The sequence below is a fragment of the Kryptolebias marmoratus genome, linkage group LG1, assembly GCF_001649575.2.
Source record: "Kryptolebias marmoratus isolate JLee-2015 linkage group LG1, ASM164957v2, whole genome shotgun sequence".
In the NCBI taxonomy this organism is placed as follows: domain Eukaryota; kingdom Metazoa; phylum Chordata; class Actinopteri; order Cyprinodontiformes; family Rivulidae; genus Kryptolebias; species Kryptolebias marmoratus.
The window spans coordinates 23,877,276-23,899,843 of NC_051430.1; the positions used below are offsets into that span (position 1 = coordinate 23,877,276).

The 22,568-nt window shown below is 40.3% G+C and overlaps 4 protein-coding genes across 7 annotated transcripts; 1 reads left to right on the forward strand and 3 right to left on the reverse strand.

Moving 5' to 3' along the window:
- Nucleotides 1-111: 111 nt before the first annotated feature.
- LOC108233719 (pyridoxal (pyridoxine, vitamin B6) phosphatase) lies at nt 112-4,106 on the forward strand. Its single transcript, XM_017412334.3, has 2 exons — nt 112-913; nt 2,727-4,106. Exons 1-2 carry the CDS (start codon nt 313-315, stop codon nt 3,071-3,073), a joined length of 948 nt encoding a protein of 315 aa, XP_017267823.1. The 5' UTR covers nt 112-312; the 3' UTR covers nt 3,074-4,106.
- On the reverse strand, nt 3,923-7,580 carry mrps36 (mitochondrial ribosomal protein S36). 4 transcript variants are annotated; one of them, XM_037975924.1, is made up of 6 exons: nt 7,486-7,580; nt 7,262-7,361; nt 6,984-7,074; nt 5,712-5,775; nt 5,261-5,469; nt 3,923-4,397 (listed from the first exon to the last, which is right to left on the reverse strand). In XM_037975924.1, exons 3-6 carry the CDS (start codon nt 7,035-7,037, stop codon nt 4,380-4,382), a joined length of 345 nt encoding a protein of 114 aa, XP_037831852.1. In that variant the 5' UTR covers nt 7,038-7,074; nt 7,262-7,361; nt 7,486-7,580; the 3' UTR covers nt 3,923-4,379. The 4 variants fall into 4 exon arrangements, with proteins under 4 accessions (XP_037831852.1, XP_037831856.1, XP_024860822.1 ...); XM_037975928.1 differs by having other exon boundaries at nt 6,984-7,103; nt 7,262-7,385; nt 7,486-7,535; XM_025005054.2 differs by having other exon boundaries at nt 7,262-7,385; nt 7,486-7,534.
- Nucleotides 7,581-8,427: 847 nt separating this feature from the next.
- LOC108233718 (betaine--homocysteine S-methyltransferase 1) lies at nt 8,428-12,873 on the reverse strand. The gene is made up of 8 exons (XM_017412333.3): nt 12,718-12,873; nt 11,086-11,218; nt 10,648-10,760; nt 10,331-10,522; nt 10,046-10,193; nt 9,447-9,629; nt 9,023-9,251; nt 8,428-8,903 (listed from the first exon to the last, which is right to left on the reverse strand). Exons 1-8 carry the CDS (start codon nt 12,733-12,735, stop codon nt 8,726-8,728), a joined length of 1,194 nt encoding a protein of 397 aa, XP_017267822.1. The 5' UTR covers nt 12,736-12,873; the 3' UTR covers nt 8,428-8,725.
- Nucleotides 12,874-13,099: 226 nt separating this feature from the next.
- LOC108233717 (betaine--homocysteine S-methyltransferase 1) lies at nt 13,100-16,353 on the reverse strand. Its single transcript, XM_017412332.3, has 8 exons — nt 16,216-16,353; nt 15,626-15,758; nt 14,707-14,819; nt 14,419-14,610; nt 14,168-14,315; nt 13,903-14,085; nt 13,561-13,789; nt 13,100-13,470 (listed from the first exon to the last, which is right to left on the reverse strand). Exons 1-8 carry the CDS (start codon nt 16,231-16,233, stop codon nt 13,281-13,283), a joined length of 1,206 nt encoding a protein of 401 aa, XP_017267821.1. The 5' UTR covers nt 16,234-16,353; the 3' UTR covers nt 13,100-13,280.
- Between the last annotated feature and the right edge of the window lie 6,215 nt (nt 16,354-22,568).

A 22,568-nucleotide genomic window follows, 5' to 3' on the forward strand; every position in this document is an offset into this window, starting at 1 on the left:
GGATGTGAATGATGCGTACAAGTGTTCACAGGCTGGTGACAGACGACCGTGATTGGACACCGTGCTGCAATTTGATTGGTCGATCTTGACAAGCGAGCGCGTCTAGACGTCAATGTTTATGTATCCCTCTGTCTGTCCGTGCAGGTAGCCGCACCAAGGTCTCTGCAATGTGATTTCCTGACGTTTTTTTTTTTTTTTTTTTTAGATTTTCTGTTGTTTTGAGCCCGTTGTTTTAGTCGTATTATGCACCAGCCTCAGTTATGGGGCGCCACTAGCGGGTGAAAGACGGAAGAAAACGAAGAAAACGCCGGAATGGCAGGCGCCTTTGGGTTCAAAGGCTGCCAGAAAATACGCGGTCCTCAAATCAGAGGTCTGCTCGAGGCCAAGGACTTCTTCCTCTTCGACTGCGACGGGGTCATATGGCACGGAGAGAACGCGATCACGGGCGCGGCGAAGGTGGTCAACTCTCTGATCCGCCACGGGAAAAACGTGGTGTTCGTCACCAACAACTGCACCAGGCCCCGGGAGAATTACGTGCACAAGTTCTCCCGGCTGGGCTTCACCGACGTGATGCTGGACCAGATCTTCAGCTCGTCGTACTGCTCGGCGCTCTACCTGCGGGACGTGGTCCAGGTCCGCGGCCAGGTGTTCGTCATGGGCTGCGAGGGGCTCCGCAGAGAGCTGCTGGAGGCGGGCGTCCCCTGCGTGGAGGAGGCGGACGACGGTCCCGACGCCACCATCTACAACTGCACCCTGGCTCCGGACGTGAAGGCGGTGCTGGTGGGGCACGACGACAAACTGACTTTTCTCAAACTGGCGAAAGCGTCGTGCTACCTGAGGGACCCCGAGTGTCTGTTTCTGGCCACCGACAACGACCCCTGGCACCCGCTGTCAGGTGGGAGGATCCTCCCAGGTGAGGCTCGGTTCCAGGTTCTGAATGTGTTATTGTTAAACAACAAATTGCATTTTTTTTACCTACCGTACAACTCTGACAGACTCTTGAGAATATGAGTTTTTGTCTGATGCAGAGGCGGATCTAGACATTTTATTTTGGGGTGGTAAGCGGGGGGGACTAAATTTGTTGTCAGGAAAAGAGTTGATATTTGTCATATGATTTGCACAAACTATACAAAACAACACTCCCAATATCATGTCATTTTAAAATTTTAAATCAATTCTTTTTCACTCAAGACATTTGCAATGCATTTGAATTTAAATCTAGTACTGAAAATGTTCGAGTGGTACACAGTGTATAAAACAACAATACAAAGACTGCCTGAAAACTTAGTTCAAGTCTCTTCTGACCTCCTACTTCATTGGTTATAGATGTGCAGGAAAATCTGATAAGGCGACAGATCCAACTGGAGGTCGATCCAAACCAACTTTTAGAAATCAGGGCAGCTGATGGGAAATTTACATCAACCTGTTTTAATATTATTATTATTTCTGGATATTATGTATTTTCCATTTGACAAAAATATAACCTAACTGGAGTCAAAATATGTGATTTTCAATGGTTTTGATTAGAATTTTTTTTATATATGTATCATCCATCCTTCCAATTTCTTTATCCACTTCTCCTTTCCAGGTCTGTGATTAAAAACAAACACTAAATATGCATCATTCACTACCAAAAGTCTACCACATAATTTATAATAAATGAGCAAAATCAGCAGGGTCAGGCTTTGTTGCCAACAAATAGAGTTGTTTGTTTATGTTTGATCATTGAGGAGTTCACTTCAGACAGTCTCGGCGCACGATGGATATCAGGTCGGTAAAATAATCCCCGGATGTAAACAGAGTCAGTGGGAGAACGGCAGAATCAGAGACGTCAGGTGGTAAGAGAAAAGGTGAAGTTCTTCTTCTGAAGAGAAACGGCGACTAAAAGCTGTGAGGATGAAGAGTCAACAGGAGGAGAGTCATTCTGGGGAGGAAATCAAGCGGTGGGGAGCGTTAAAGCTAAATTTGTGGCCAGGATCCTGTTCAAATGATCCGTGTTGAGATATTCTGAGCTCTAACAGGAGAATTATCGTAACTGATTGTCGAATTTAGTTGTAAACAAAGGTTTGAGTTACATTAACCCCTAAAACAATCATCTAATGATGTAGAAACTGTGTTAGAACCATAAAAATTAAATCAAAAACATTGAGGTTGCACATTTTGACAGCTTTTATGGCTTTTTCAGAAAATCTTGGACCCTAAAACATATAGAAGAGCATTCGAGCTTAAAAAATCAGTAGTGGGTTACAGTACAGCTACCGGCTGTAGCAGCTGCTGCTGCGTCTTCCTACTTGGCAATCCGTTAAATACACACATGAGTGGCTGATTGCAGATTTATTTGTTTTTAAATGGCAAATATCGGCCAGTTAATTGATCTACCTCTAGTATAAACTCTTAAATGCTTTGAGTTGGCTGTGATTTCTGGCTGCACTCCAATCTCATTTAGTCACATCCGGCTCCTCCTGACTTCCAGTCGTCTCATTCTGTGTTTTTGCACCTCTCCACCCATAGCTGTACACTACACATACACACACACACACACACTGTAGGCTACTTAATAAAGGTTATAATTATTTTTCATCATTTTCTTCCAACCTGTACAAACCATTAGGTAATAATGCTGGAGCTTTGGCTCCTGGACGTCCTCCTGTAAAACAGACTCAGGTTGATATAAAGGAGTTGGTTTCTGTAAGCTAACCCTGCTTTTATCTCCGGCCCATCCGTAGGTTCGGGGTCCCTGACTGCAGCTCTTGAGGTGGCCTCGGGCCGTAAAGCCACTGTGATCGGTAAGCCCAGCCGCTTCATGTTTGAGTGCATCTCCAGCCAGTTCCGAGGCGTGGACCCCGCCCAGTGCCTGATGGTCGGGGACCGGCTGGAGACCGACATGCTGTTCGGGTCGAACTGCGGCCTGGACACCATGCTCACTCTCACAGGCGTGTCTCAGTTGGAAGAGGCTCAGGAGTACAGAAACAGTGACCTGACCACCAACCACAGCTTTGTGCCTGACTATGTGGTGGACACCATCGCGGATTTCCTCCCAGCTTTTGAGGAACTGGAGGAGCAGAACGATTGATCCGCCATTTTGCTGCCGCCGCGGAGCACAGATTGCTTCTGCTACATTTCAAGTGCGACATTAAAAGTCTGGCGTTTGCACAAAATGTTCCTATCGACAGTTATAATAAATAACAAGGCGCTGTTTATGTTTGTGACCAAGCACTTATAGGACAAAAAACCCCTCATCAGTGCATTCCTCAGTGTTTCTCAGTGTTGTGACCATTTGTGACTTGACAGTTTCTTGTTGTTGTTTGCTGAATATACATTTTTGTCATGAAGTCCATGGATAGTATTTAATATTAGGTTTTTGAACATTTAAAAATATTTTTGTAAAGCCATGAATTGTTCTGAATTCATGTGTTTAGAGGCTGGTAATTCCTTTTTTGTTTTGGCCAAAAGGCTTAAATATGCAGAAATAAATCCTCCGATGTGTTTGCCCGAGTGTCACTTTTAGGTGATAAATGAAAAAAAAAGCAGTGCGAGCAGCTTTTCACAGCTTTGATAAAAACCAAGCAGACAATCTGCTAGCCAGAAGGGTGAAGTGTGAACTCACCTCTGACCTCTCCGTCACGTCTGTACTACTTGTGCCAATATTCATCTAATAAACAGCTCTCTGAAGTTTATATTTAATGGTGGCCAGTGTTACCGCACTGCTGTGAAGTTGTAATGTTGTGAATGTTTTATCTTATACAGCATGCCAGCGATGGTATCAACAATAAATACCTGCAAAGTAAACGAAACTCTGTTCATCTGGTTTTATATTCTGCTGTATTCCCATCAAACACGTTAAAAACACAACAATCAAAATGCAATATTCTTTTAATCGTTTCAACTCAATGTTTAACACGAACAAAACACAATTTAAAGACTTGATTCAACCATTTATTTAACCCCCCCTTAAAAAAAGAAAAACAGATCAGTCCATTATAACCTGAAATGTCAGATTTAAAAAGTAAAACTCGACTGAATACCAAAGCTTCCAGCTTGTGTTTTGGTATGATTGCATTTGTTGTGGAGCCAAAACAAAATTAGAATATTTTAAACTAAAATAATAAAAAGAAAAAAACAAACCTGTTTTTTGAACTGCCAGAAAAGTTAAATTAAGAAGCTATTTTAATGGCTTTTCCGTGCGTCTTACAATGAAATTACTGTTTGTTGTGAACTTAAAATACACAGCAATCATCTAAAAATAAACATATGTACATTTCAACAGGCTTCATGTAATTCTTTATTCTACACGTCTTGTGGCATCGGGATTGTGCTGATGAGCAGATTAAAGACAGACTGATCTCCAACAGATGAGGACATTGGTTGCAGAAAATGACTTACTCAGGTCCACCACGCTGCAGAGACGACAAGTCAAAATACAACATTAGTTGAAAAACAACAACACAAATTTACTAATTTTTGTGTCATTTATGCACATTCTTTCATATTGAACTTAAAGTACATATCCAGTTATGTAACTGTACAGCTGTGCATCAAAGTTACAAGCTCACAAAAAGAAACATTGGCTCTTATTTTTAACAACCTCATTAAATGATGTTTGGATACAACAATGTGCAGAAATATGGACATAAAACTGCAGCTGTGAACAGCTAAATAAGCATGAGCTGCCCCAACGTTTAACAAACAAAAAGTTAGAGAAATATACAAGTTTCCTGCCCTACAGTTGTGCTTCTGGTATGGTCGTACACAAGTTATCACCTTTGGCAAATATCACGACTTCTAAATGGTTTTTAGGAGCCACGAGCAGCAGTCAAGATGCTTTTAGGTCTGGAGTTTTTTTTATTTTCACCAGTTCATCACTGGAAAGGTTCTGGTTTTGTAATACCACTGAGCCATCTACATGAACTGTTTATCTTTAGGTTTATGCACCAAATTTCAAAGAGCTTTAGGTCAGATACTGAGAACTGGTAAAAACAAACAATACTCTTTCTTTCTTCAGCATTTAAAGTAGTCCAGTGTGTATTCTCAGGTGTGTTTAGTCTTCAGTATGTCATGTGATGCACAAAGTCATCATTTATTAGCTAATATCTGTATCAAACAAACATATATGTTACTCAGATCTGCAAAGATTTTACACGATTCTCCTTTATTTAAATTCTTTCCAAAACACAAAATAAAACAGCAAAGACACAAAACAGCAAAATTGTTGTTGTTTTTTTTATTCGCACATCATGAAGGACTCCGTCCCACCCCTCACCTGGATGTAGTCCATTTCGTCCACAGTTAACGGTCTCCTGCGGTACCTCGCAGGCAGCTGCTGAATGGAGGCCAGGGTGTCCGACGTGCCTGGGACGGGAGTCAGAGGTGCGTGAGGTCTCGATAAAGGTGCTGACGCTGCAGCCGACGGGGAGCTGGGAGCGTCGTGTTGTGGAAAATTACCCGCCAACATTTTCAACACTTCTTGAGCTGGAAAAGGAAATCAGAAATCCTTAAAATCCTTATTAGCTATTGGATATAAACAAAAAATGAAGAAGAAATTACTTTTAGATTGTAAATATTTAGTTCTATGTTTAGAAAGAGTGTTGCAAACAGCAGCCAGAGTCAACTCCTGCAGCGCTGACCCACATTTATAAAAGGCAATTCAAACTAGATTTATAGATGCTATTTATAAATTTACTTCACAAAGATAAATGTCCAAAGAAACTTACCATTGGGCTTTGGCACACCCTGTCTGTTGGGGAACTTGATCAGAGGAGCGTGTGGTCGTATAGCCTGAAACATTTAAATTAAACCAATAAAAAGCTAAGATTTTGTTATCATTTTATCAGAAATGTTAAAGATCTCTTAATATGGTGAAACCTCCTTTCTGTACGAGTTTCGCTTGCAAAGAGTTTGACCATCAGTGTAAACCAACAGCAGATAAGTCAAAACAGGAACAGATGGGATCGAAAGGAGCCCACGGTTCTCATCTCTCTGTGCAGAGGAGTGATGTGTGTTTTCTGCTGATGACCATGAACAACACAGCGAAAACAAGGAAGGGAGAAACAGAAGTGGGTTGTGAAGCTGAGAGCTGTGCCTGTACACTTATTCTGAAAATACTGCTGTGATTTAAAATATATATATATATATATATATATATATATATATATATATATATATATATATATATATATATATATCTCACAGTGTTTGGAAAGCATTGACACATGTTTTATAATCACAATAAATAGGAAACTTGACTTTCAAAATATGGTTCTGAACATTGCTGTGATTTATGATCCATTTTATGGAGTTTGACACTTCAAACTGGACAGAAAGTAGCAAAAAAAGGGAGATTTAGATCTTTATTAGTGCTAAGACAGTTCATGAGTGGTTAGTTACCCTTAAGACATTTATAGTTGTTGTTTTTGACTACGTAATGCCACAAAGTTTGAAGTTTTAGGTCTTTAAATGTAAATGTTTGCTTTCCAATCTCAATTTTTTTTCCTTCACAATAATCAGCTAATTAGGAAACTTATCAAACAGGTTAAAAGTAATTCGGGTTTGGAGATGGATTGATTCATTTTCAAAGGAAAATGGTGAAAAATATTTATCTTTTTCAACAAATAAGAAAAATTAATCAATGTTCGGGAAACTTTAAGACTTAAGTTTGAGAAAAGGGGTGAGTTCTTTAACAGTATATTTGATAAATGCAGTCAGATGATATGACAGGATGTCACATAACTTTGCCAAATAAAGTAAAATGTTAGTCAATCTTAAAGCTATTTAAACTTTGTAAACATCAGAAATGACTGTGTAACAAAGGACATTAACAAGGGTAAGAGTTGTAATTTTATCAAAAAAGCCTCGCGGACTTTGATAGTTAGCTCCCCAAAACAAAATTAAAACATGTTAAAAGTAACATTCTACCGTATAGCGTTCACTGAGGAAACAGCACACAAAATGTTAAAGATATATTTAGATTTTCGCAGCGACTGTACCTGAATCACTCGAGCGGTGGGAGCCGCCATTTTGGAGCTGACTTTGCTCCCCATGATGACCTCACAGGGGGTTGACTTCCGCTTCTTGTAGCTGCGCAAACACACCACAAGATGGCGCTGCTGTCAACGCAAACAGCGAAGTTTACAATAAAAATGAGTGGTTCAGGGAACATGCAGGGAATTGTAAAGGTTGTAGACGTGAGGGACGTGTGAGGATGGGATACGGCACTATTCAGTAAGGGCTATTTTATGAAGAAATCACGATGACCACAAGTTACCGTGAGCCGTGTCAAGCAGTCCACAGAGTAGATTGTCAAGCGAAGGTCCAGCGGTCAAACAGCCATGATACTACCACCCTTCAGTTAGCCTTCGGACACGCTAAAAGGTAAAATCAGTCGAGGTCTAAGCAAGGATTGGAAGACAAAATCAAACAATCATACTAAAAAATTAATAACGGTAATATCAGCATAAAATACCCGTTAGAGGAAAAACAGAAATCTACCTTTAATTTCACTCCGCCTTCGAAAGAAATTGTATCCAGATCACATGGTCAAAGCTCGTCCAATCACAGCCAAGGATCGCAACATAGATCTTTTATAGTTAAAGACGTGTCACTACAACAATATTCAGTCCACTGTAAATAAAATTATTTCCAAGAATTATTTGATCAAATGAGACAAACCCACAAAGCCTATAATACAATATTCCCGTTAAATAGAATCAAGTTCAGTTTAATTACAGAATACAGCAAAATATACTTATTCAGAAACAGTGAAATATTCAGACTTTTTGCTCCTGCAGTGGCTATGGGGCCTGCAGTGCTGTTTAATATCCAGATTGCTAATGGCATTTTTCTTTTCTTCTCTATTTAAAATGAGTTGATATATCCTCATAAACTAAATATGACTATGTGCAGCATGGACAAAGGATTTTGAATGAGTTATATCACATATAATCCTATATGTGATGAAGTGATAATAAATGGGTCACATGGAAACAATTTTATTCCTCTTTTATTTCATTTTATGCTATTCTAAATCAGTGGTATGCAATCTTTTTTGTAACAATTTAACAAAACCCCTCTACTATAACCTTTATTTATTTATTATTAAAAGACTTGTGGCCACCTTGAGTTGAACTATTATTGTGTATGATGGTTTTTTTTACCTCCTGTTATGGGTTTTTCTTATCGTTATGTAATAATGACTGTTTCTGGTAAGTCTATGAATCAGTGTGTCCTTTGACAGTCCTTTGGGAACTGTTTAGTTTTATTTGTGCTGGCTGGGTTACATTCATTTGTTTATTCATACACTTCTGTCCTTTTTTATTTCCTCCTGAAAATATAATACAATTACTTGTGTATTCACCTTAGCTATGCAGCTTAAATTAAGTTTTTATTGCATTGACTTTTGTTTAATTTCAAGAAGAAATCTCAGCAGTCAAGTAACCAATTTGAATTTTATTAGATGTAATTTTATTATACAAACTGGTCTGGGGCTACAGAAAACAAACAGGTCCCTATTTTCAAGATGGGCCAACTCTTAACTTAAGACTCTGTGGCCTCATTTTTACAATTATCAGACGTATAAAACAGTGCAGTCTCAAGTGAGAATTTGCTGCTTGACGTTACGTTACTTAGTCACCACACCTTATACAGAACTGAACACCACAGTATGTCAGAAGCTTCCCAGTACAGCTGTTTGACTCATGCTTGCTGCCAGATGTGGAGGAAATGGGAGGATTCAGTGGGTCTTTGACCTGTCAAACAGCTGTTTGAGTTGGTCCTTTGTCGTAGCCTCTTTCTGCTGCAGGAGATCAGCATGGCCCCTGGTAACACCCCAGCCATCAGGGACAGACAAGGAGGCACACAGGGGTCGACCAGAGGCTGGTTTCAGGTTCTCCCAGTAATCACGACGGGCTCTAAAAGATAAATAAGACATTAGCCGGTGCTTACTGGTGTAAATGAACCAAAATGACAAGTTTGCCTGAGCTTAGATGGATATCCAGTGACAGAGTAGTAGAAAAGTTTTGCTTCTAACCTGGCTCTGACCCATGGTTTGGTGTGCATCTCCAGCCCAGCACCCCAGTTGCCATGTTTCTCTGATGCAGCTGGAAGGAAACCTCTCTCAGGGGCCAGCTCCTCTGCCACAGCCCTGATGTGATAGGGCTCAAACCCACAGCAGCCGCCAATAAAGCGAATGCCAGCATTGTAGGCCTCCCTGGCGTACTTGTGCATGTCCCAGCGGGTCAGGATTCTGGGCTCCAGACCTGACAGGAAAATGAAATCATGTTTGCGGACAAAATGAGCATTTACACAATGATCTGGATTAGATTGTTTTAAGTTAATCCAGGACACCAGCAGGGGGAGTCTGTGCACAGGCAGTGAGAAAATGCTTATTTTTAGTGTGTAATTTTACACATAGAAATTGAGCGGCAGAATCTAACAACATGATGTGTCATTACCGAAGGGGAATTCCGGCAGATCGATGAATCCCTGGCAGCTGCAGTCAGGAGTGTGGTAGGCCAGCGGCTGCACCATGTAGTGAGCCTTCAGCCCGGCCTTCTCCACCGCCTCCTTCATCATCTTCACAGCCTTCACACAGGTCAGGGGGTCGAAGTGGCAGTTGACTCCCACAATCTGGGCACCTAAGACATATAATATACTATTATGTGTACAACACATATGCTTTGTGTACAGGTGGTCTTGATTTTTTTCTATTTTCTTTACTTTTTAGTGGCAAACCTTTTAGATCTGGTGACTGAACAGAACAAAGGGGCACAGATCTGAACTTGTTGATCCCAGTTAAAGTTTATTACACCAGTAGACAAAAAAAGATGTGCCATATTTAACTGCTCTTAGCTGGAAATGATCTTAGAATTTACTCTGCTTGCTTGATCATAAATAAGAGGCCTAATTTCAGAATTCTATTCCAGAACCAGAAGAAAGGATACACCATTTATTCACTTTGAATAATTAGATGTATCAAAATCTTTGACTAGTTTAGTATTTGAAGTCCTGAAAATCGGAAACTTCCACTTTAATCAAAAACCACTTCACTTACCAGCTTTGACGAGCCTGACAGCACACTCTCCAGGTGAGACGCCGTGCATGTCTCCCTCAGGTCCAATGCACAGAGACGCAGCCACAGGCTTCCCTGTCTCCTTCAGCACCTCCACGGCCCACACAGCCTCTTCAACATGCTCAAAGTACTGCAGGACAAAGCTCTCAGTCAGGTCGTGTTTCCCTCAGTATTTAAGAATAATTCATGCAACCAACATTGCTTCCACACTTAAAAGTAATATGAATTTAGTTTGCTCTATGGTAGTATGTAATGTTCAGTCTGTACCTCAGCGATGAGGAAGTCAACATTCTTCTTGATGAAGACGTCCAGCTGTTTCTTGAAGGTGGCCTTCACCTCCGTCTCACTCTTGCAGCTCAGGTAGGATGGAGTCTGGGACACTCCTCCTGCAACCAGAGCGTCGCCCTCATTGGCAACCTCCCGGGCCAAATCGCAGGCGGCCTCGTTGATCTGAGCTCCCTGCAGATAAAAAAACACAAATACAACGTATGTAAAAAAACATTTTCAGTGACATTTCCCTCCTTCAGCCACCTGCAATATTTCTTCTTTTTTTTGAAAGTGGTGTGATGTCCTGATTAGCTTACAGTGAAGGTGAGCTTGTTGCCTCTGTTCTCCAGCTTGTCATCACTGGCATAGAAGGTGAAGGTCTGCATAACGTTGGCCCCGGCCCGCAGGAACTCCCTGTGCAGCTGACGCACTGCAAGTCAACAGGATACACCATCATAAGGTTAAAATAAGTTAGGAGGTGAATCGAATCAGAGGACAATAGAAAATCGACTTTAAAGACTCAATATGAAGCTTATTTATAGATCAGTAGTTTCTGTTTAAGTTTTGCAAACATTAATAAAAAAGTGCAATATATGTGGAAGAGAATTGATTTGAACTTTGTAACTCTGCAGAACTTCCACATGAAACAAAAAGCTTAAAATCAATGATGTTAAGAGATAAACTCAAAAGACATGATGTGATCATTTCTTAGATTTAAAAGCGGTGTTTAAGTTAATGAAACAACTTGTTCTCACCAGCTTCTGGGTGCTCTGCTGCAGCCTCAGGGGTCCAGGGTCCAGCCTTCACGTAGCCTCTCTTCTCCAGAGCAAACACAAAGCCTCCATCGCCGATGACGACCTCCCCGGCGTTAAGACGCTCCAAGATACCCTGAGATAATTTATCAGTGTTAGCTTAGAAAACATTGAAGGGATATGACAGTTAGTCAAGCTGCAAATGTCACAGATGCTCCTCTAAGGCCAAATAAAGGTTTCAGTTGAGGCGAACTTAAGGAAAAACAGCTGATTTCAGTTTATATCAATCAATCAATGATGTCTTGCACAATGAATGTCCCAAATCGTGTGAAACGTTCAGCTTATCGTGGTGAGAATGAGTCATAAAGTAGCAGCTTGTCTGACTGATATGCATGCACCCGTTGACTCCAACTTGTTTATCTAGGGTTAAAATGTAGACTTTTTATGTATTTTTCCCACTTAAGACTATGCAAAAGTAATTTGCATCCGCATCTGTTAACAAGAGTAAAGAGCTGAATTATCAATTGAAATAGTCAGTAAAACTTTACCAGGGGAGTCTATAACCATCATGATGACTCATTCTTACAGTTAAGATGTTAGATGATCTTTTTCTCATGCACGCTCAAGTCCTGAGACGTCAACAGGTCTTTTAATAGTTCTAAAGCACAGAGATTCAGATTTTAGAGCTGTGGTTTAAATGCAGGGCGGCTGTGGCTCGGTGGTTGGAGCAGTTGTCCTCCAACGAGACAGCTGGCAGTTCAGTTCTACCAGTATGCCACATGTCGACGTGTCCCTGGGGGAGACACTGAGCCCCTTACTGCCTCCGATGTGTGCCCCATTGGTGTATGAATGTGATCTAAAGCACTGATTAGACTCTATAGAATGATTTATTCAGATTAGCTTTGTAGAGATGTAGCAGAGTGCTGTGTGGATGTGTGTGTGTGTGTGGATGGGGAAATGAGGGCACAGATTGTGTTGTAAAGCGCTTTGAGTGGCCTGATTGGCTAGAAAGGCACAATATAAGTGCAGTCCATTTAACTTACAGTAATTAATCTTTTTTTGTCACCAGTGGAGGGGAAGTACATTATGTTTCTCATTGAAGTCAATCTTAAAAATAATAGGTAAAGAGGAATTTTTGTCTTTTCAAAGTTCTCAAACTATAAAGGCATGTAATAAATTGTAATTTGAACCACTTTAACTAATAGATATTAAAAACTTCATATGAGACACAGGAGATCAAATACATCATGGCAGATTTGAGAGTTTATTGTAAGTGTCAAGCAACAGCTGGAATATTAGCTGGTCACAGAAATGTGGCCTGACATGCCAGTTATGTAGAATATGCATCAGGATCACTGAAGCCCTCTGCCCAGAATACACCTCCCTCCATGAAAACACAACCATGCATTCACAATATGGCCGCCAACACCCCATACTGTGCATGTCCCAGCTCACTGAACTGGAAAACAGAAACTTCTGCAACCAATGTATCAGTGAAATATAACTTAGATCAATCATCAGTAAAATAAATGTTTTTTTAGGGTAAGAGGTACTATTAATGTTGCACAAATCTATCAGCTGTAGTGTCCTGTGTGAATATTTCCCTGGATGAGCCTGCTGAACTTTCACACTTACCTTCTTTGTTGGTGCCATTATCCTGCGACTGTGCGGACCCCTGACGGCTCAGGCTCGGAGAAGCTGAAGTGACATTAGAGCGGAGCAGGGGGCCACAATAAATCTCCCTGAAGCAGGGGAGGGGTCTAAGTGGGAGCTGCTCTGATTGGTAAGAAGTAAGTTACACAACTGCAGTGTTTACTCCCTTTCCTTCTCGTTGGACCTGAATGACAGCATTGTGAGTGTGGGCTTCTAGTTTGGTCTGGATTACTTATGGTTCTCGGTGTTCTTGTCAGCCACGATGTTTGTGAGTTGCAGGCAGGATTTCTAAACCAGCAGCATTTGTGTTTCATGCAGTAGCCAAGTAACATTTGTCCAACATTAACAACACAGAGCTGTAAAATATAGTTACAATTTCAAGTTTATTGAATTGGTGTTGACATTTTCCACTCCGCAGTGGGAACGTCGCTGTTACAAGTGCTTCTTATTTCTGAACTGAACTGGGAAAATACATTTCTTCTCATCCCTGAACTGCTGACCACCTAAAGGGACAAGTTCATTGTATTTTTTCCACCATGTCTGGCTCAAGCAAAGGATTTGGCCTTCTTCTGCATCTCCAGCACGTGCTTCATTTCCTGGGTGCTGGTTGCCTCTTTGTGCTGCAGCAGGTCAGCATGGCCCTTGGTCACACCCCATCCCTCTGGTGTGGATAAGGACGGGCACAGAGGACGGCCAGACGCAGGTTTAATGTTCTCCCAGTAATCACGGCGGGCTCTGGAGGAAATAGAGGCAATAAAAAAGTTGCATTATTTTGTTTTTAAAATCATGAGCCTATCTATTAACAGACAGTTGCGGATGTTTTACCTGGCTCTGACCCAGGGTTTGGTGTGCATCTCCAGAGCAGCTCCCCACATTCCATGTTTCTCTGACCCAGGAGGTATTATTCCTCTCTCTGAGGCCAGCTCCTCTGCCACAGCCCTGATGTGATAGGGCTCAAACCCACAGCAGCCGCCAATGTACCGAATGCCGGCCTTGTAGGCCTCTCTGGCGTACTTGTGCATGTCCCATCGGCTCAGAATCCTGGGCTCCAGGGCTGAGAGCAGGAGGAACAAAGGAAACAAATTGTGAACAGCTGTTTAGAGGACAACTGTCAGTTCTTTTTTCTCTCTCTCTCACTCTATTTATTGTGCAAAAGGAATAAATTACCGAAGGGGAATTCCGGCAGATCGATGAATCCCTGGCAGTTGCAGTCAGGAGTGTGGTAGGCCAGCGGCTGCACCATGTAGTGAGCCTTCAGCCCGGCCTTCTCCACCGCCTCCTTCATCATCTTCACAGCCTTCACACAGGTCAGGGGGTCGAAGTGGCAGTTGACTCCCACAATCTGGGCACCTGCAGATGACAGTGACATTGTGATTATTTCATCAACATAACCCCAAAGGTTATGGGTTATGATAATGTATTGAGGACATACCAGCCTTCACCAGCCGGACAGCACACTCTCCAGGTGAGACGCCGTGCATGTCTCCCTCAGGTCCAATGCACAGAGATGCAGCCACAGGCTTCCCGCTGGTCTTCAGCACCTGCACGGCCCACTCTGCCTCCTCAACATGCTCAAAGTACTGCATTCACAACAACAAACAGACACCGATGATTCCTTAGACCAAAGTGGATTTGACTATAACATTTAAGATTAAAATACCTTTCAGTAAAACATGAATTTACCTCAGCAATCAGGAAATCCACATTCTTTTTCGCAAATACTTCCAGCTGTTTCTTAAAGATGGCTTTCACTTCTGTCTCACTTTTGCAGCTCAGGTAGGAAGGAGTTTGACACACTCCACCAGCTACCAGAGCATCTCCCTCATTGGCTACTTCCCTTGCCAGGTCACATGCAGCCTCATTGACTTGTGTTCCCTGAAAGAACAGTACAGGAGATAAACACCAATAATGTTTAAAGATAAGTCTTGGGGATTTTTTTGTTTCATTACAGAGCATGGTTTGAATACTCACAGTGATTTTCAGTGTTTGACCTCTGTTCTCCAGCTTGTCATCGCTGGCATAGAACGTAAACGCCTGCATGACGTTCGCTCCGGCCCTCAGGAACTCCCTGTGCAGCTGACGCACTGATGAAAACACGGTAAACTTGTGAGTTTACGTTTAAATGTGGTTTAAATTAAGATACAATTCAGTGCAAAAGTCCTGAGTCATTCCTCGTTTTTTTATTTTCGTTCAAAAGAGTCAGACTCTTGTAATTTATCAAAGTGGTTTTGATCAATATTTCTTCAGGCACATGGAGATCTTTCAAAACTTTTCCTTGGACTTTGGACTTTGGCTGTTTTTTTGCTTATTTTTAGTCCAGCACCTGAACTCTGTCAGATGAATGTTTGATTGTTTTTTTGTTAAAGCCACTTAAATGTGATCTAATGATCATTAAGACAAAAATAAAAGGCTCCTAAACATCAAAGAATGAACCAGTGTTGCGTCAGCCGATAATACACAACTAAATGAAGAACAAATTTTAAATTGGATCTTTGGACACTTTGTTGTTAGCAGCCTGTCGTAAAACTTTATTTTATTCACACTTTTTAAATGATCAAAGATAACACAGTTTGAAACATAAATGTTCATTTGCTGTAGTTTTATTTTAGACCTAACATTTCTTCTTTTGTCCCCTAATCGCTCATCTTTTAACACACTGGACAATTTGTTTTTATGGTCAGGTTCAAGACGTGGATAAAAATTCTACAAAAAATTATCTGTCAAAGTCCAAAGGAAAACTGAAAGCTCTTCAGAAAGAGTGGAAAACTATTGATCAAAACCATTTTTAAAGATTAAAACAACGTACAACTCTTTTAAAGTAAACTATAATGAAATTAGGGCTGTTTAAAACTTTTGCACAGTTCTGTCTAAAGTGTTTAATCTGTCGTACCGGCTTCGGGATGAGTGACAGTAGCCTCAGGAGTCCATGGGCCAGCTTTCACATATCCCCTCTTCTCCAGGGCAAACACAAACCCTCCATCTCCAATAACAATCTCCCCAGCATTAAGACGCTCTAGGATTCCCTGTGAGCAGAAAGATGCACTGACACATTCAACCTGGGCTCTACGCTCAATCCAACTTATGCTTGTAAATACATTTTAGCTTATTTCAAAACCTTGAAATTATTCAAATAAACCATTAACAAAAGATTTGCTAAATAGGAAAGCAAAGAGGATGCCATGTAAATGGTAACATGGTGGAGAATTGAACAAAAATCACTGTGCAATGACACAAGTGTGATCCTGCTTGAAAGAAACTGACGCTCCAGTACAAAGGTGGAAAGATTAAAGCAGTTTTTAGCCTGGGGCTTTCCTGCAGCGGCTGCTTCAGTCCGGCTGAACACCTTCACTTACACCGTCCTCCTCACCAGCTGCTGATAGCACAACTGTCCTGAAGTTTCTGCACAGCCTAGTGTGCTGCATCAGGAAAATCTCTGTGCAGTGACAGAAAAACACACGTGTTTGCAGACAGCTTCATTACCTTCTTGGTAGGTGCCATCTTCTCCCCCGTCTCAGTTGCAGCACAAAGCACTTGGTAACAGCGAAGCCCTCTGTTGGCCTGAAGAGTACCAAGAGTTGCTCCTCAGCACTTTTATATCCTAACACCACAATGGGAGGATTTCATGCTGGGGCAAAATTCTTGGTAAATTGCTACATGTCTGTTTGGACATTGTGCAACACTGTCTGACCCACAGTTCAATGAAGATGAAAAAAAATGTACATAAAAAGAGAAACCTGCCCAGTTTAGATTACTTTAAAATCGGTTCTCTGCCTAATTGAAATTCATGATAACACACAAGACATAAAAGGAAACTCCGGTTCCCTATTAACAGACCAGAACATCTTTATTATATTTATTATATATATATATATATATATATAAAACCAAGAAAAATAATGATTGTGGTTTATGTGTGTTGTGCTTTCTGATGTGGTTTTAATTGGAGATTGCAGAGATTTGTCGTTTAATGTTTCAGTTTTGAGCCAAGCAAATATGCGGTGGTGCACTGCAAAGAGCTGCAAGGAGATCTTAGACATTTTGCTGTTAAAATAAATTTAAAAAACATGTTTTTTATTTTATGTTTCCAGCTGGTCATGTACAATATGTTACCCACCCTTCAGTAATAACAGAAAATCAGTAGTGTTCTTGCATTTAAACCACAGCTGCATTTATCTGTTAACAATTGTCCAAGTTAACTATTACCACCTTATTTCTTGCCTCTGTCTCCATTTTTAGCCCTTCATATTGGCTTTACAGAGACACATCCATCTTACAAAACTCCACACATGTACTTGGTCACACACAAAGATACCGGGATTGATGACCTTCAGCAGAACGGGGGGTGTGTGTCGTTCTGTCGGCGCCGGGTTTATCCAGTTTCAGGGAGAATTTTACAGTCAGGCTTTCCTCATGTTTATCAACAGAGTCAAAGTTCAGGAGAACTGCCTTTAATCCCGAGGTCATCACTGGATTTCGCCTGCTGGTGTCGGAGCTCTGTTGTGACACAAACGTGTTTCAGCAAATACTAAAATATAACACTCTATCTCTTGTTTAATTGATTTTTTTTTTTTCTGAGGTAAAAAGGTTGCAACATCCATACTACAGCAGCTGAGGATTTTCAGCTACTAATAATAGTGGAATTGTACACATTATGCACAAAGTTGTTTCCTTTTTTAAATTATTTAATTTGCATTTTATGTCTGAAGAGGTTTCTCATGATAAAACTGCTGAAAGAAAATGTAAGAAATTTTACTGCATGTTTTACTCTGATCTAATAAAACCTTAAATATTTCTCAATGTAACTCATATATAATTAAAAGCCTAGAATCACTAAAGGAATGCATATCGCCCGCCGCCTTTCATACCAGAGTTTTATACCAAGATTGAGATTGAGAAATGACAGAATTGTAGCAGTTTTGGTCAAATCTTGAAAATAACCTTACAATATCACGAGATGTCAAGCTCAGAGTATGTTTTGTGAACGACTCTCAGCTACTACCACATCATGTTTTAGCTCAACAGCTGTAAAACTGACTGAGTTATATTTAGTTTTGTATCAGTTAATGTTTATTATCTGTGGTGGCCATCTTGAATTGACTACAAAGGTTAATCTGTTGAAGATGGACATCCATTGATAACAAATCTAAAACTGGCAAAAGTCTTTATTTTTCTAAGGTTTAATATTTATCAAGCAGAAAACTGAACCAAATGACTGAATGTATAAAATTGATCCTCTCCTGCTGCATTTAGAAAGGAGTGACTTGTTTACAAAAAAGGTGTAGTATTTTTACTTGTAAAGGTGACACTGTGAGGAACCCGCTGACCTCCTTCAGTCTCCGCAGTGAATGCGTCTGCTTATAGTTGTGTCAAAGTGCCGAAACGGTTCAGATGTGGAGTGCCTGATCAGGGTTCTGATTCAGAAAGCTCCTGATTCAAATCCAACATCCAATTCCGTCTTTGGTCTAAAAAGAGTTCCAGATGTAATAAAGTGAACTCTATTCACCCCCACCCACCCACTTCACATCATGTTCACTGCCCAAGTGACTTATGTAACATATAATCAAAGCGCCACAGAAACTTGGAATGATCTAGTTAAGTGAGCAGATTTTTTTTTAGCTTGACTGCAGACCTTTGTCTTTTTTTTAATTTTTTTTTTTACACCTTGTAACACTGATTAACTCTGTTTTCAACTCCCCCTCAGCTTTCCTTCTCCTTTCTTTGAAAGGCCACAGAAGCTACATCAAGGTTTACACGTGAAATTTCTCCGCATTCAGTTCTCAGAAATCGATGGTGTATATATCCAATTTCTCCTGAGTTATTCCAGCTATTCCAGTTGGAGTGTCAGCCACTGACCACCAGCCGTACTCAGTTAGATTTCTTTCTTGTTGCTGCAACTAGTTCCTGCAGGCTGAGACTGGAGCTGTGGCTGTTTGTACTGTTTCAGTGACCAAAGGCTGATGGAGAGGGTGAAAGGAGACAGGGGGAGCGATTAGGGGGAGGAACTCTTCACATTTTGGGTTAAAGAACTGGAGTGGCTTCAGATGTGAGCGTGGGGAGGGAGGCTAACTGGGAAAAAGGCCAGATTTGAGTCTTCAGGCTGGAAGAAGTGAGTGCACAGAGCAGCTTGTTTGCGGGCTTTCAGATCTGTAGTGTGAGCGATCCAACACTGATAAACTTGTGGTTAACTATTGACTCCTAATGAACTGATCAGGTGTTACACTTATCACATGCTCCTCTGACCAGATAGAATCAGAAATGGAAAATGGGGAAAAATTGGTTTACAGTAACACTGTAAAACATTGCGTCTGAGTTTTCGTGGTGTTTTTTTTACTGCGACTTTAAAAAAAACACATTTGTTGTTAAATTTCAACTACATTATGAGCTACTGATTGCACACTCAAAGGATCTTTACACACATGTTGTTTTCTGCTTTGCTTCAGTCAAAGGTCTTCTGTTTAAGGGGGGTGGGGGGTACAACAGCCCACTTGTTAACCTCCACCTCCTCCTCTGGGCCAATCATGACTCATATTTAAAAAAAACATTCTGCTGAAATAATATTTTTGACCTGTCCAAAGTGTACCCACCTCACTGACTACTTGAGGCACCAGCTTCTTGCAATCCTGCATGGAAAAGCAGCCAGAGAAACTGGACAGATGGTCTTTTTTGTTAAATTGTGAGAAAACTGAACAATCTGATCAACCCACTGCAGTCTTTGTATATTTATTTTTGTTCTCTTCCATCCTTGATAATTACAAAAATTCAATTTGGTCACAACTTCCTAAGCTTTTTTTTTATTTAAAAAGATTTTTCAAACAAAAAGGGCGACATGTTACATGTACTACAACTTTCAGACACAAGAGGGAAACATTACACACTTATCTTGACTTGAAGACATGAATCCTGAAGCTGATCAGAGGAAAAAATGGGAATCTGAGCAATTAAAGTCTCTAAAAGTCAGACTGTACGGAAGTGTTAATGCTTTCTATTTCTATTGACAAAATAACAGTCTTACTGTAGAAATGGCTTTCAACCCAGACCAGTATTTGCAGGCATTATTAGGCTGTGGTGGTTAAAAAAAAAGAGGCAATAAGGGTTTCCAAAATGACTAGATTTAAGAACAAGGCCAGGTTATGAAAGGCAGCAGGAGTAGTAGTTTAACTTGTGATGCTTTTGATCGCACAATGTTTCTGCCCATGTCTGTGTGTCTGTGCATGTTTGTTTGTCTGTAGCGTTAGCAAAATATATCACAAACCATTGGAAGGGTTTTAAAGGAACTCGCAGAAACTAATCATTGGATGGGCATCTACAACTGATCAGCTTTTTGAGTCAGCCCCATTCAAGATGGCTGCTACAGCTAAGCAACATTTGCAAAAGCAAAAACGGCTATAACTCGGACATATTTACAGACACTGAGCTACATTTTGGTGTGGTAGATATTATATATCAAATAACATCATTTATATGGTTTGACCAAAGCAGCTCTGTTCCTTCTCATCAGAAGAGATCTTTAGTTTATCGTAGTTCCTGACTCCTTCAAGGAATGCTCGGCCTTTAATCAAACCTAGCACTTTCACACAGGAGTAACGTTTGCACAGTTGCTTACACACTACATCAGAATGTGCTCCTAACTCTTCTCCTTTTTAAAATAAAGACTTCTAACAAATGTCAAATGCTGCAGCTTTAAACCAGCATCCTGTAAGGGATCATAAAAGCCTTCAGGAAATCAGCTTTTAGAATAGACTATATGTTCAGAATGGCAGCAGCTGCTTCACAGCCTCTGAAGATAAATTCTGCGTTACTCACAGTAAAAATGCCGCTGCAGTTCACCGTAATAAAACAGCTGCACTGCTTCTCATCATCTGTTAGGGAGAGGACACCCTAGATGTGAAACGTGTAGTCAATATAAGTTTTATCTTTTAATTGCTCCCTCTAATCTTATCATAAAGCAGAGCTACTTGGTCTGTCATCACTGAATGTACAGAATGCAATCTGTGCAGGAAAATATAAAAAAGATTAAAGAAAGCGTATTGTATCACACTGTTTGAGGGGTTTCCCTCTCGTCCAGGGTGGTATTAAACTAAAAGGTCTGCAAGGTTGTAAAAATCAAAGTGCATAAAAAAATAAGTTGGACGGATGATTTCACAAATCCCTGTTAATAATAGGACTGGACGGGAAAGTGTCAGATTTAGTTTTGTTTGTTAGCAACCATAAATGTGTTTCACTGGCATCCAAGAGTTGTGTACATTTTGGCAAAACAAAAAACAGTGAATTGTTATTATCACCGATGCTTTGTGTCTGCAGGATGATTCATTTTATCAGTGAAAGAAAAGAGGAGTTGCCAACTAACAGAATGACAGAAATCTGATACACAAACCAAACAATGTAGATTTATGTGTTTGAGCATTTAAGTCAGACTCAAACTGAGCTGGGACGTCGGAGCCTTTTCTTCTAACCTCATTTGCAGCTTAAAACTGTAAGCTGCCGGGAAATTCCCCAAAACTAAATAAAGATATTTAAGCTCTATTCTCTTTTTGTTCCTCAAATGCCAGATTCTTGACCACTTCATTGCCAGTTGCAGGATTGTGTTCACTCCACTGAGGATCCCATAATTGCATAAATACTTTATCATATGCTGACGTAGTAGAAGTCCACAGAGAAGTTAATCTGCATGGTCAATATGATTATTTCTTGAGCGTTAAAACTCACAAACCACATGGAGCCTGATGAAATAGGTGCAGTGTGAGCTTGTTTTCCCCACTCTCTAATTTCTTCACTTATCTCAACTCCGGGACTTGTGATGTTTTTTTAAAACCCAGTACTTTTATATTGATGAGAAAATATTTTATCGAACTGTGTTATCTTTGTTTTTGCTAACAGACAGACAATGCTGACTCTAACAGTGAATGTCAAAGTTTAAAGTAGAGACATTAAACAATGTGTAGAGCTTGAATTATGTGTTGGGCATGACTTTTAACTACTATCAGACCAAATATGAGCTCAATATCTGTAAAACTGACTAAGTTCTAGTCATTTTATGTTGGCTATGGTTGATTAGCTGTTGATTGAACTGAGGTGACTCCAAAGGTCAATCAGTAGTAGATGTACATCTAATGATTACTTTCCGAAAGTTTCACAAAAATCTGAATATTGGTCTGTGAGATATTTTGCTAAGAGACAGAAAAACAAACACACCTAAAGGTAATTACACAATCACAAATCGTCCTCTGCACAATCCTGTACCTAAACAAACCCAGGAGAGTTGTACAAATGAGAACACATCAAGAAATCTTAAAAGAGAAAAATTGCACAAACATTTATTTAACTGTGATGTGATGAAACATGTTTTCAGTCATGGCTCAAACCTGCACAAATCTTATTGATTCACACTTACCAAGTAATTTCATCTAATTTATTTTTAACTCACTAGGCTTATTCTTTAAGCAGTCATGAAAAGTATAAATTTAACCAACAGTGGGTAAAATTTACTTTTTTGTTCATATATTCAAAAACTGTCTTTAAATTTAGCTTTCAACAACTCGATCATGGTCTCATTTTGAACTGAAAAGTCCACCGTTAAATAACTTTATAGGCAGAGTGAGAACCAAGGAACTCTACTGCAGTTAATACAATCATCCCAACGCTTTCACACATAGATGCAACTATATAAACATACAGTACGCACCAAGATTAGCATCAATAACTTCCTCCCACAACCACTAACCATCAAATCCAGTTATCTCTCCCAGTGTCTCCTAACTTCTGGGTTTCCCATGAGTTGCTCAGCAGCCAAGAACATCTTTACGTCTCTAGAGACTTTGGTGACCGCACGTCAC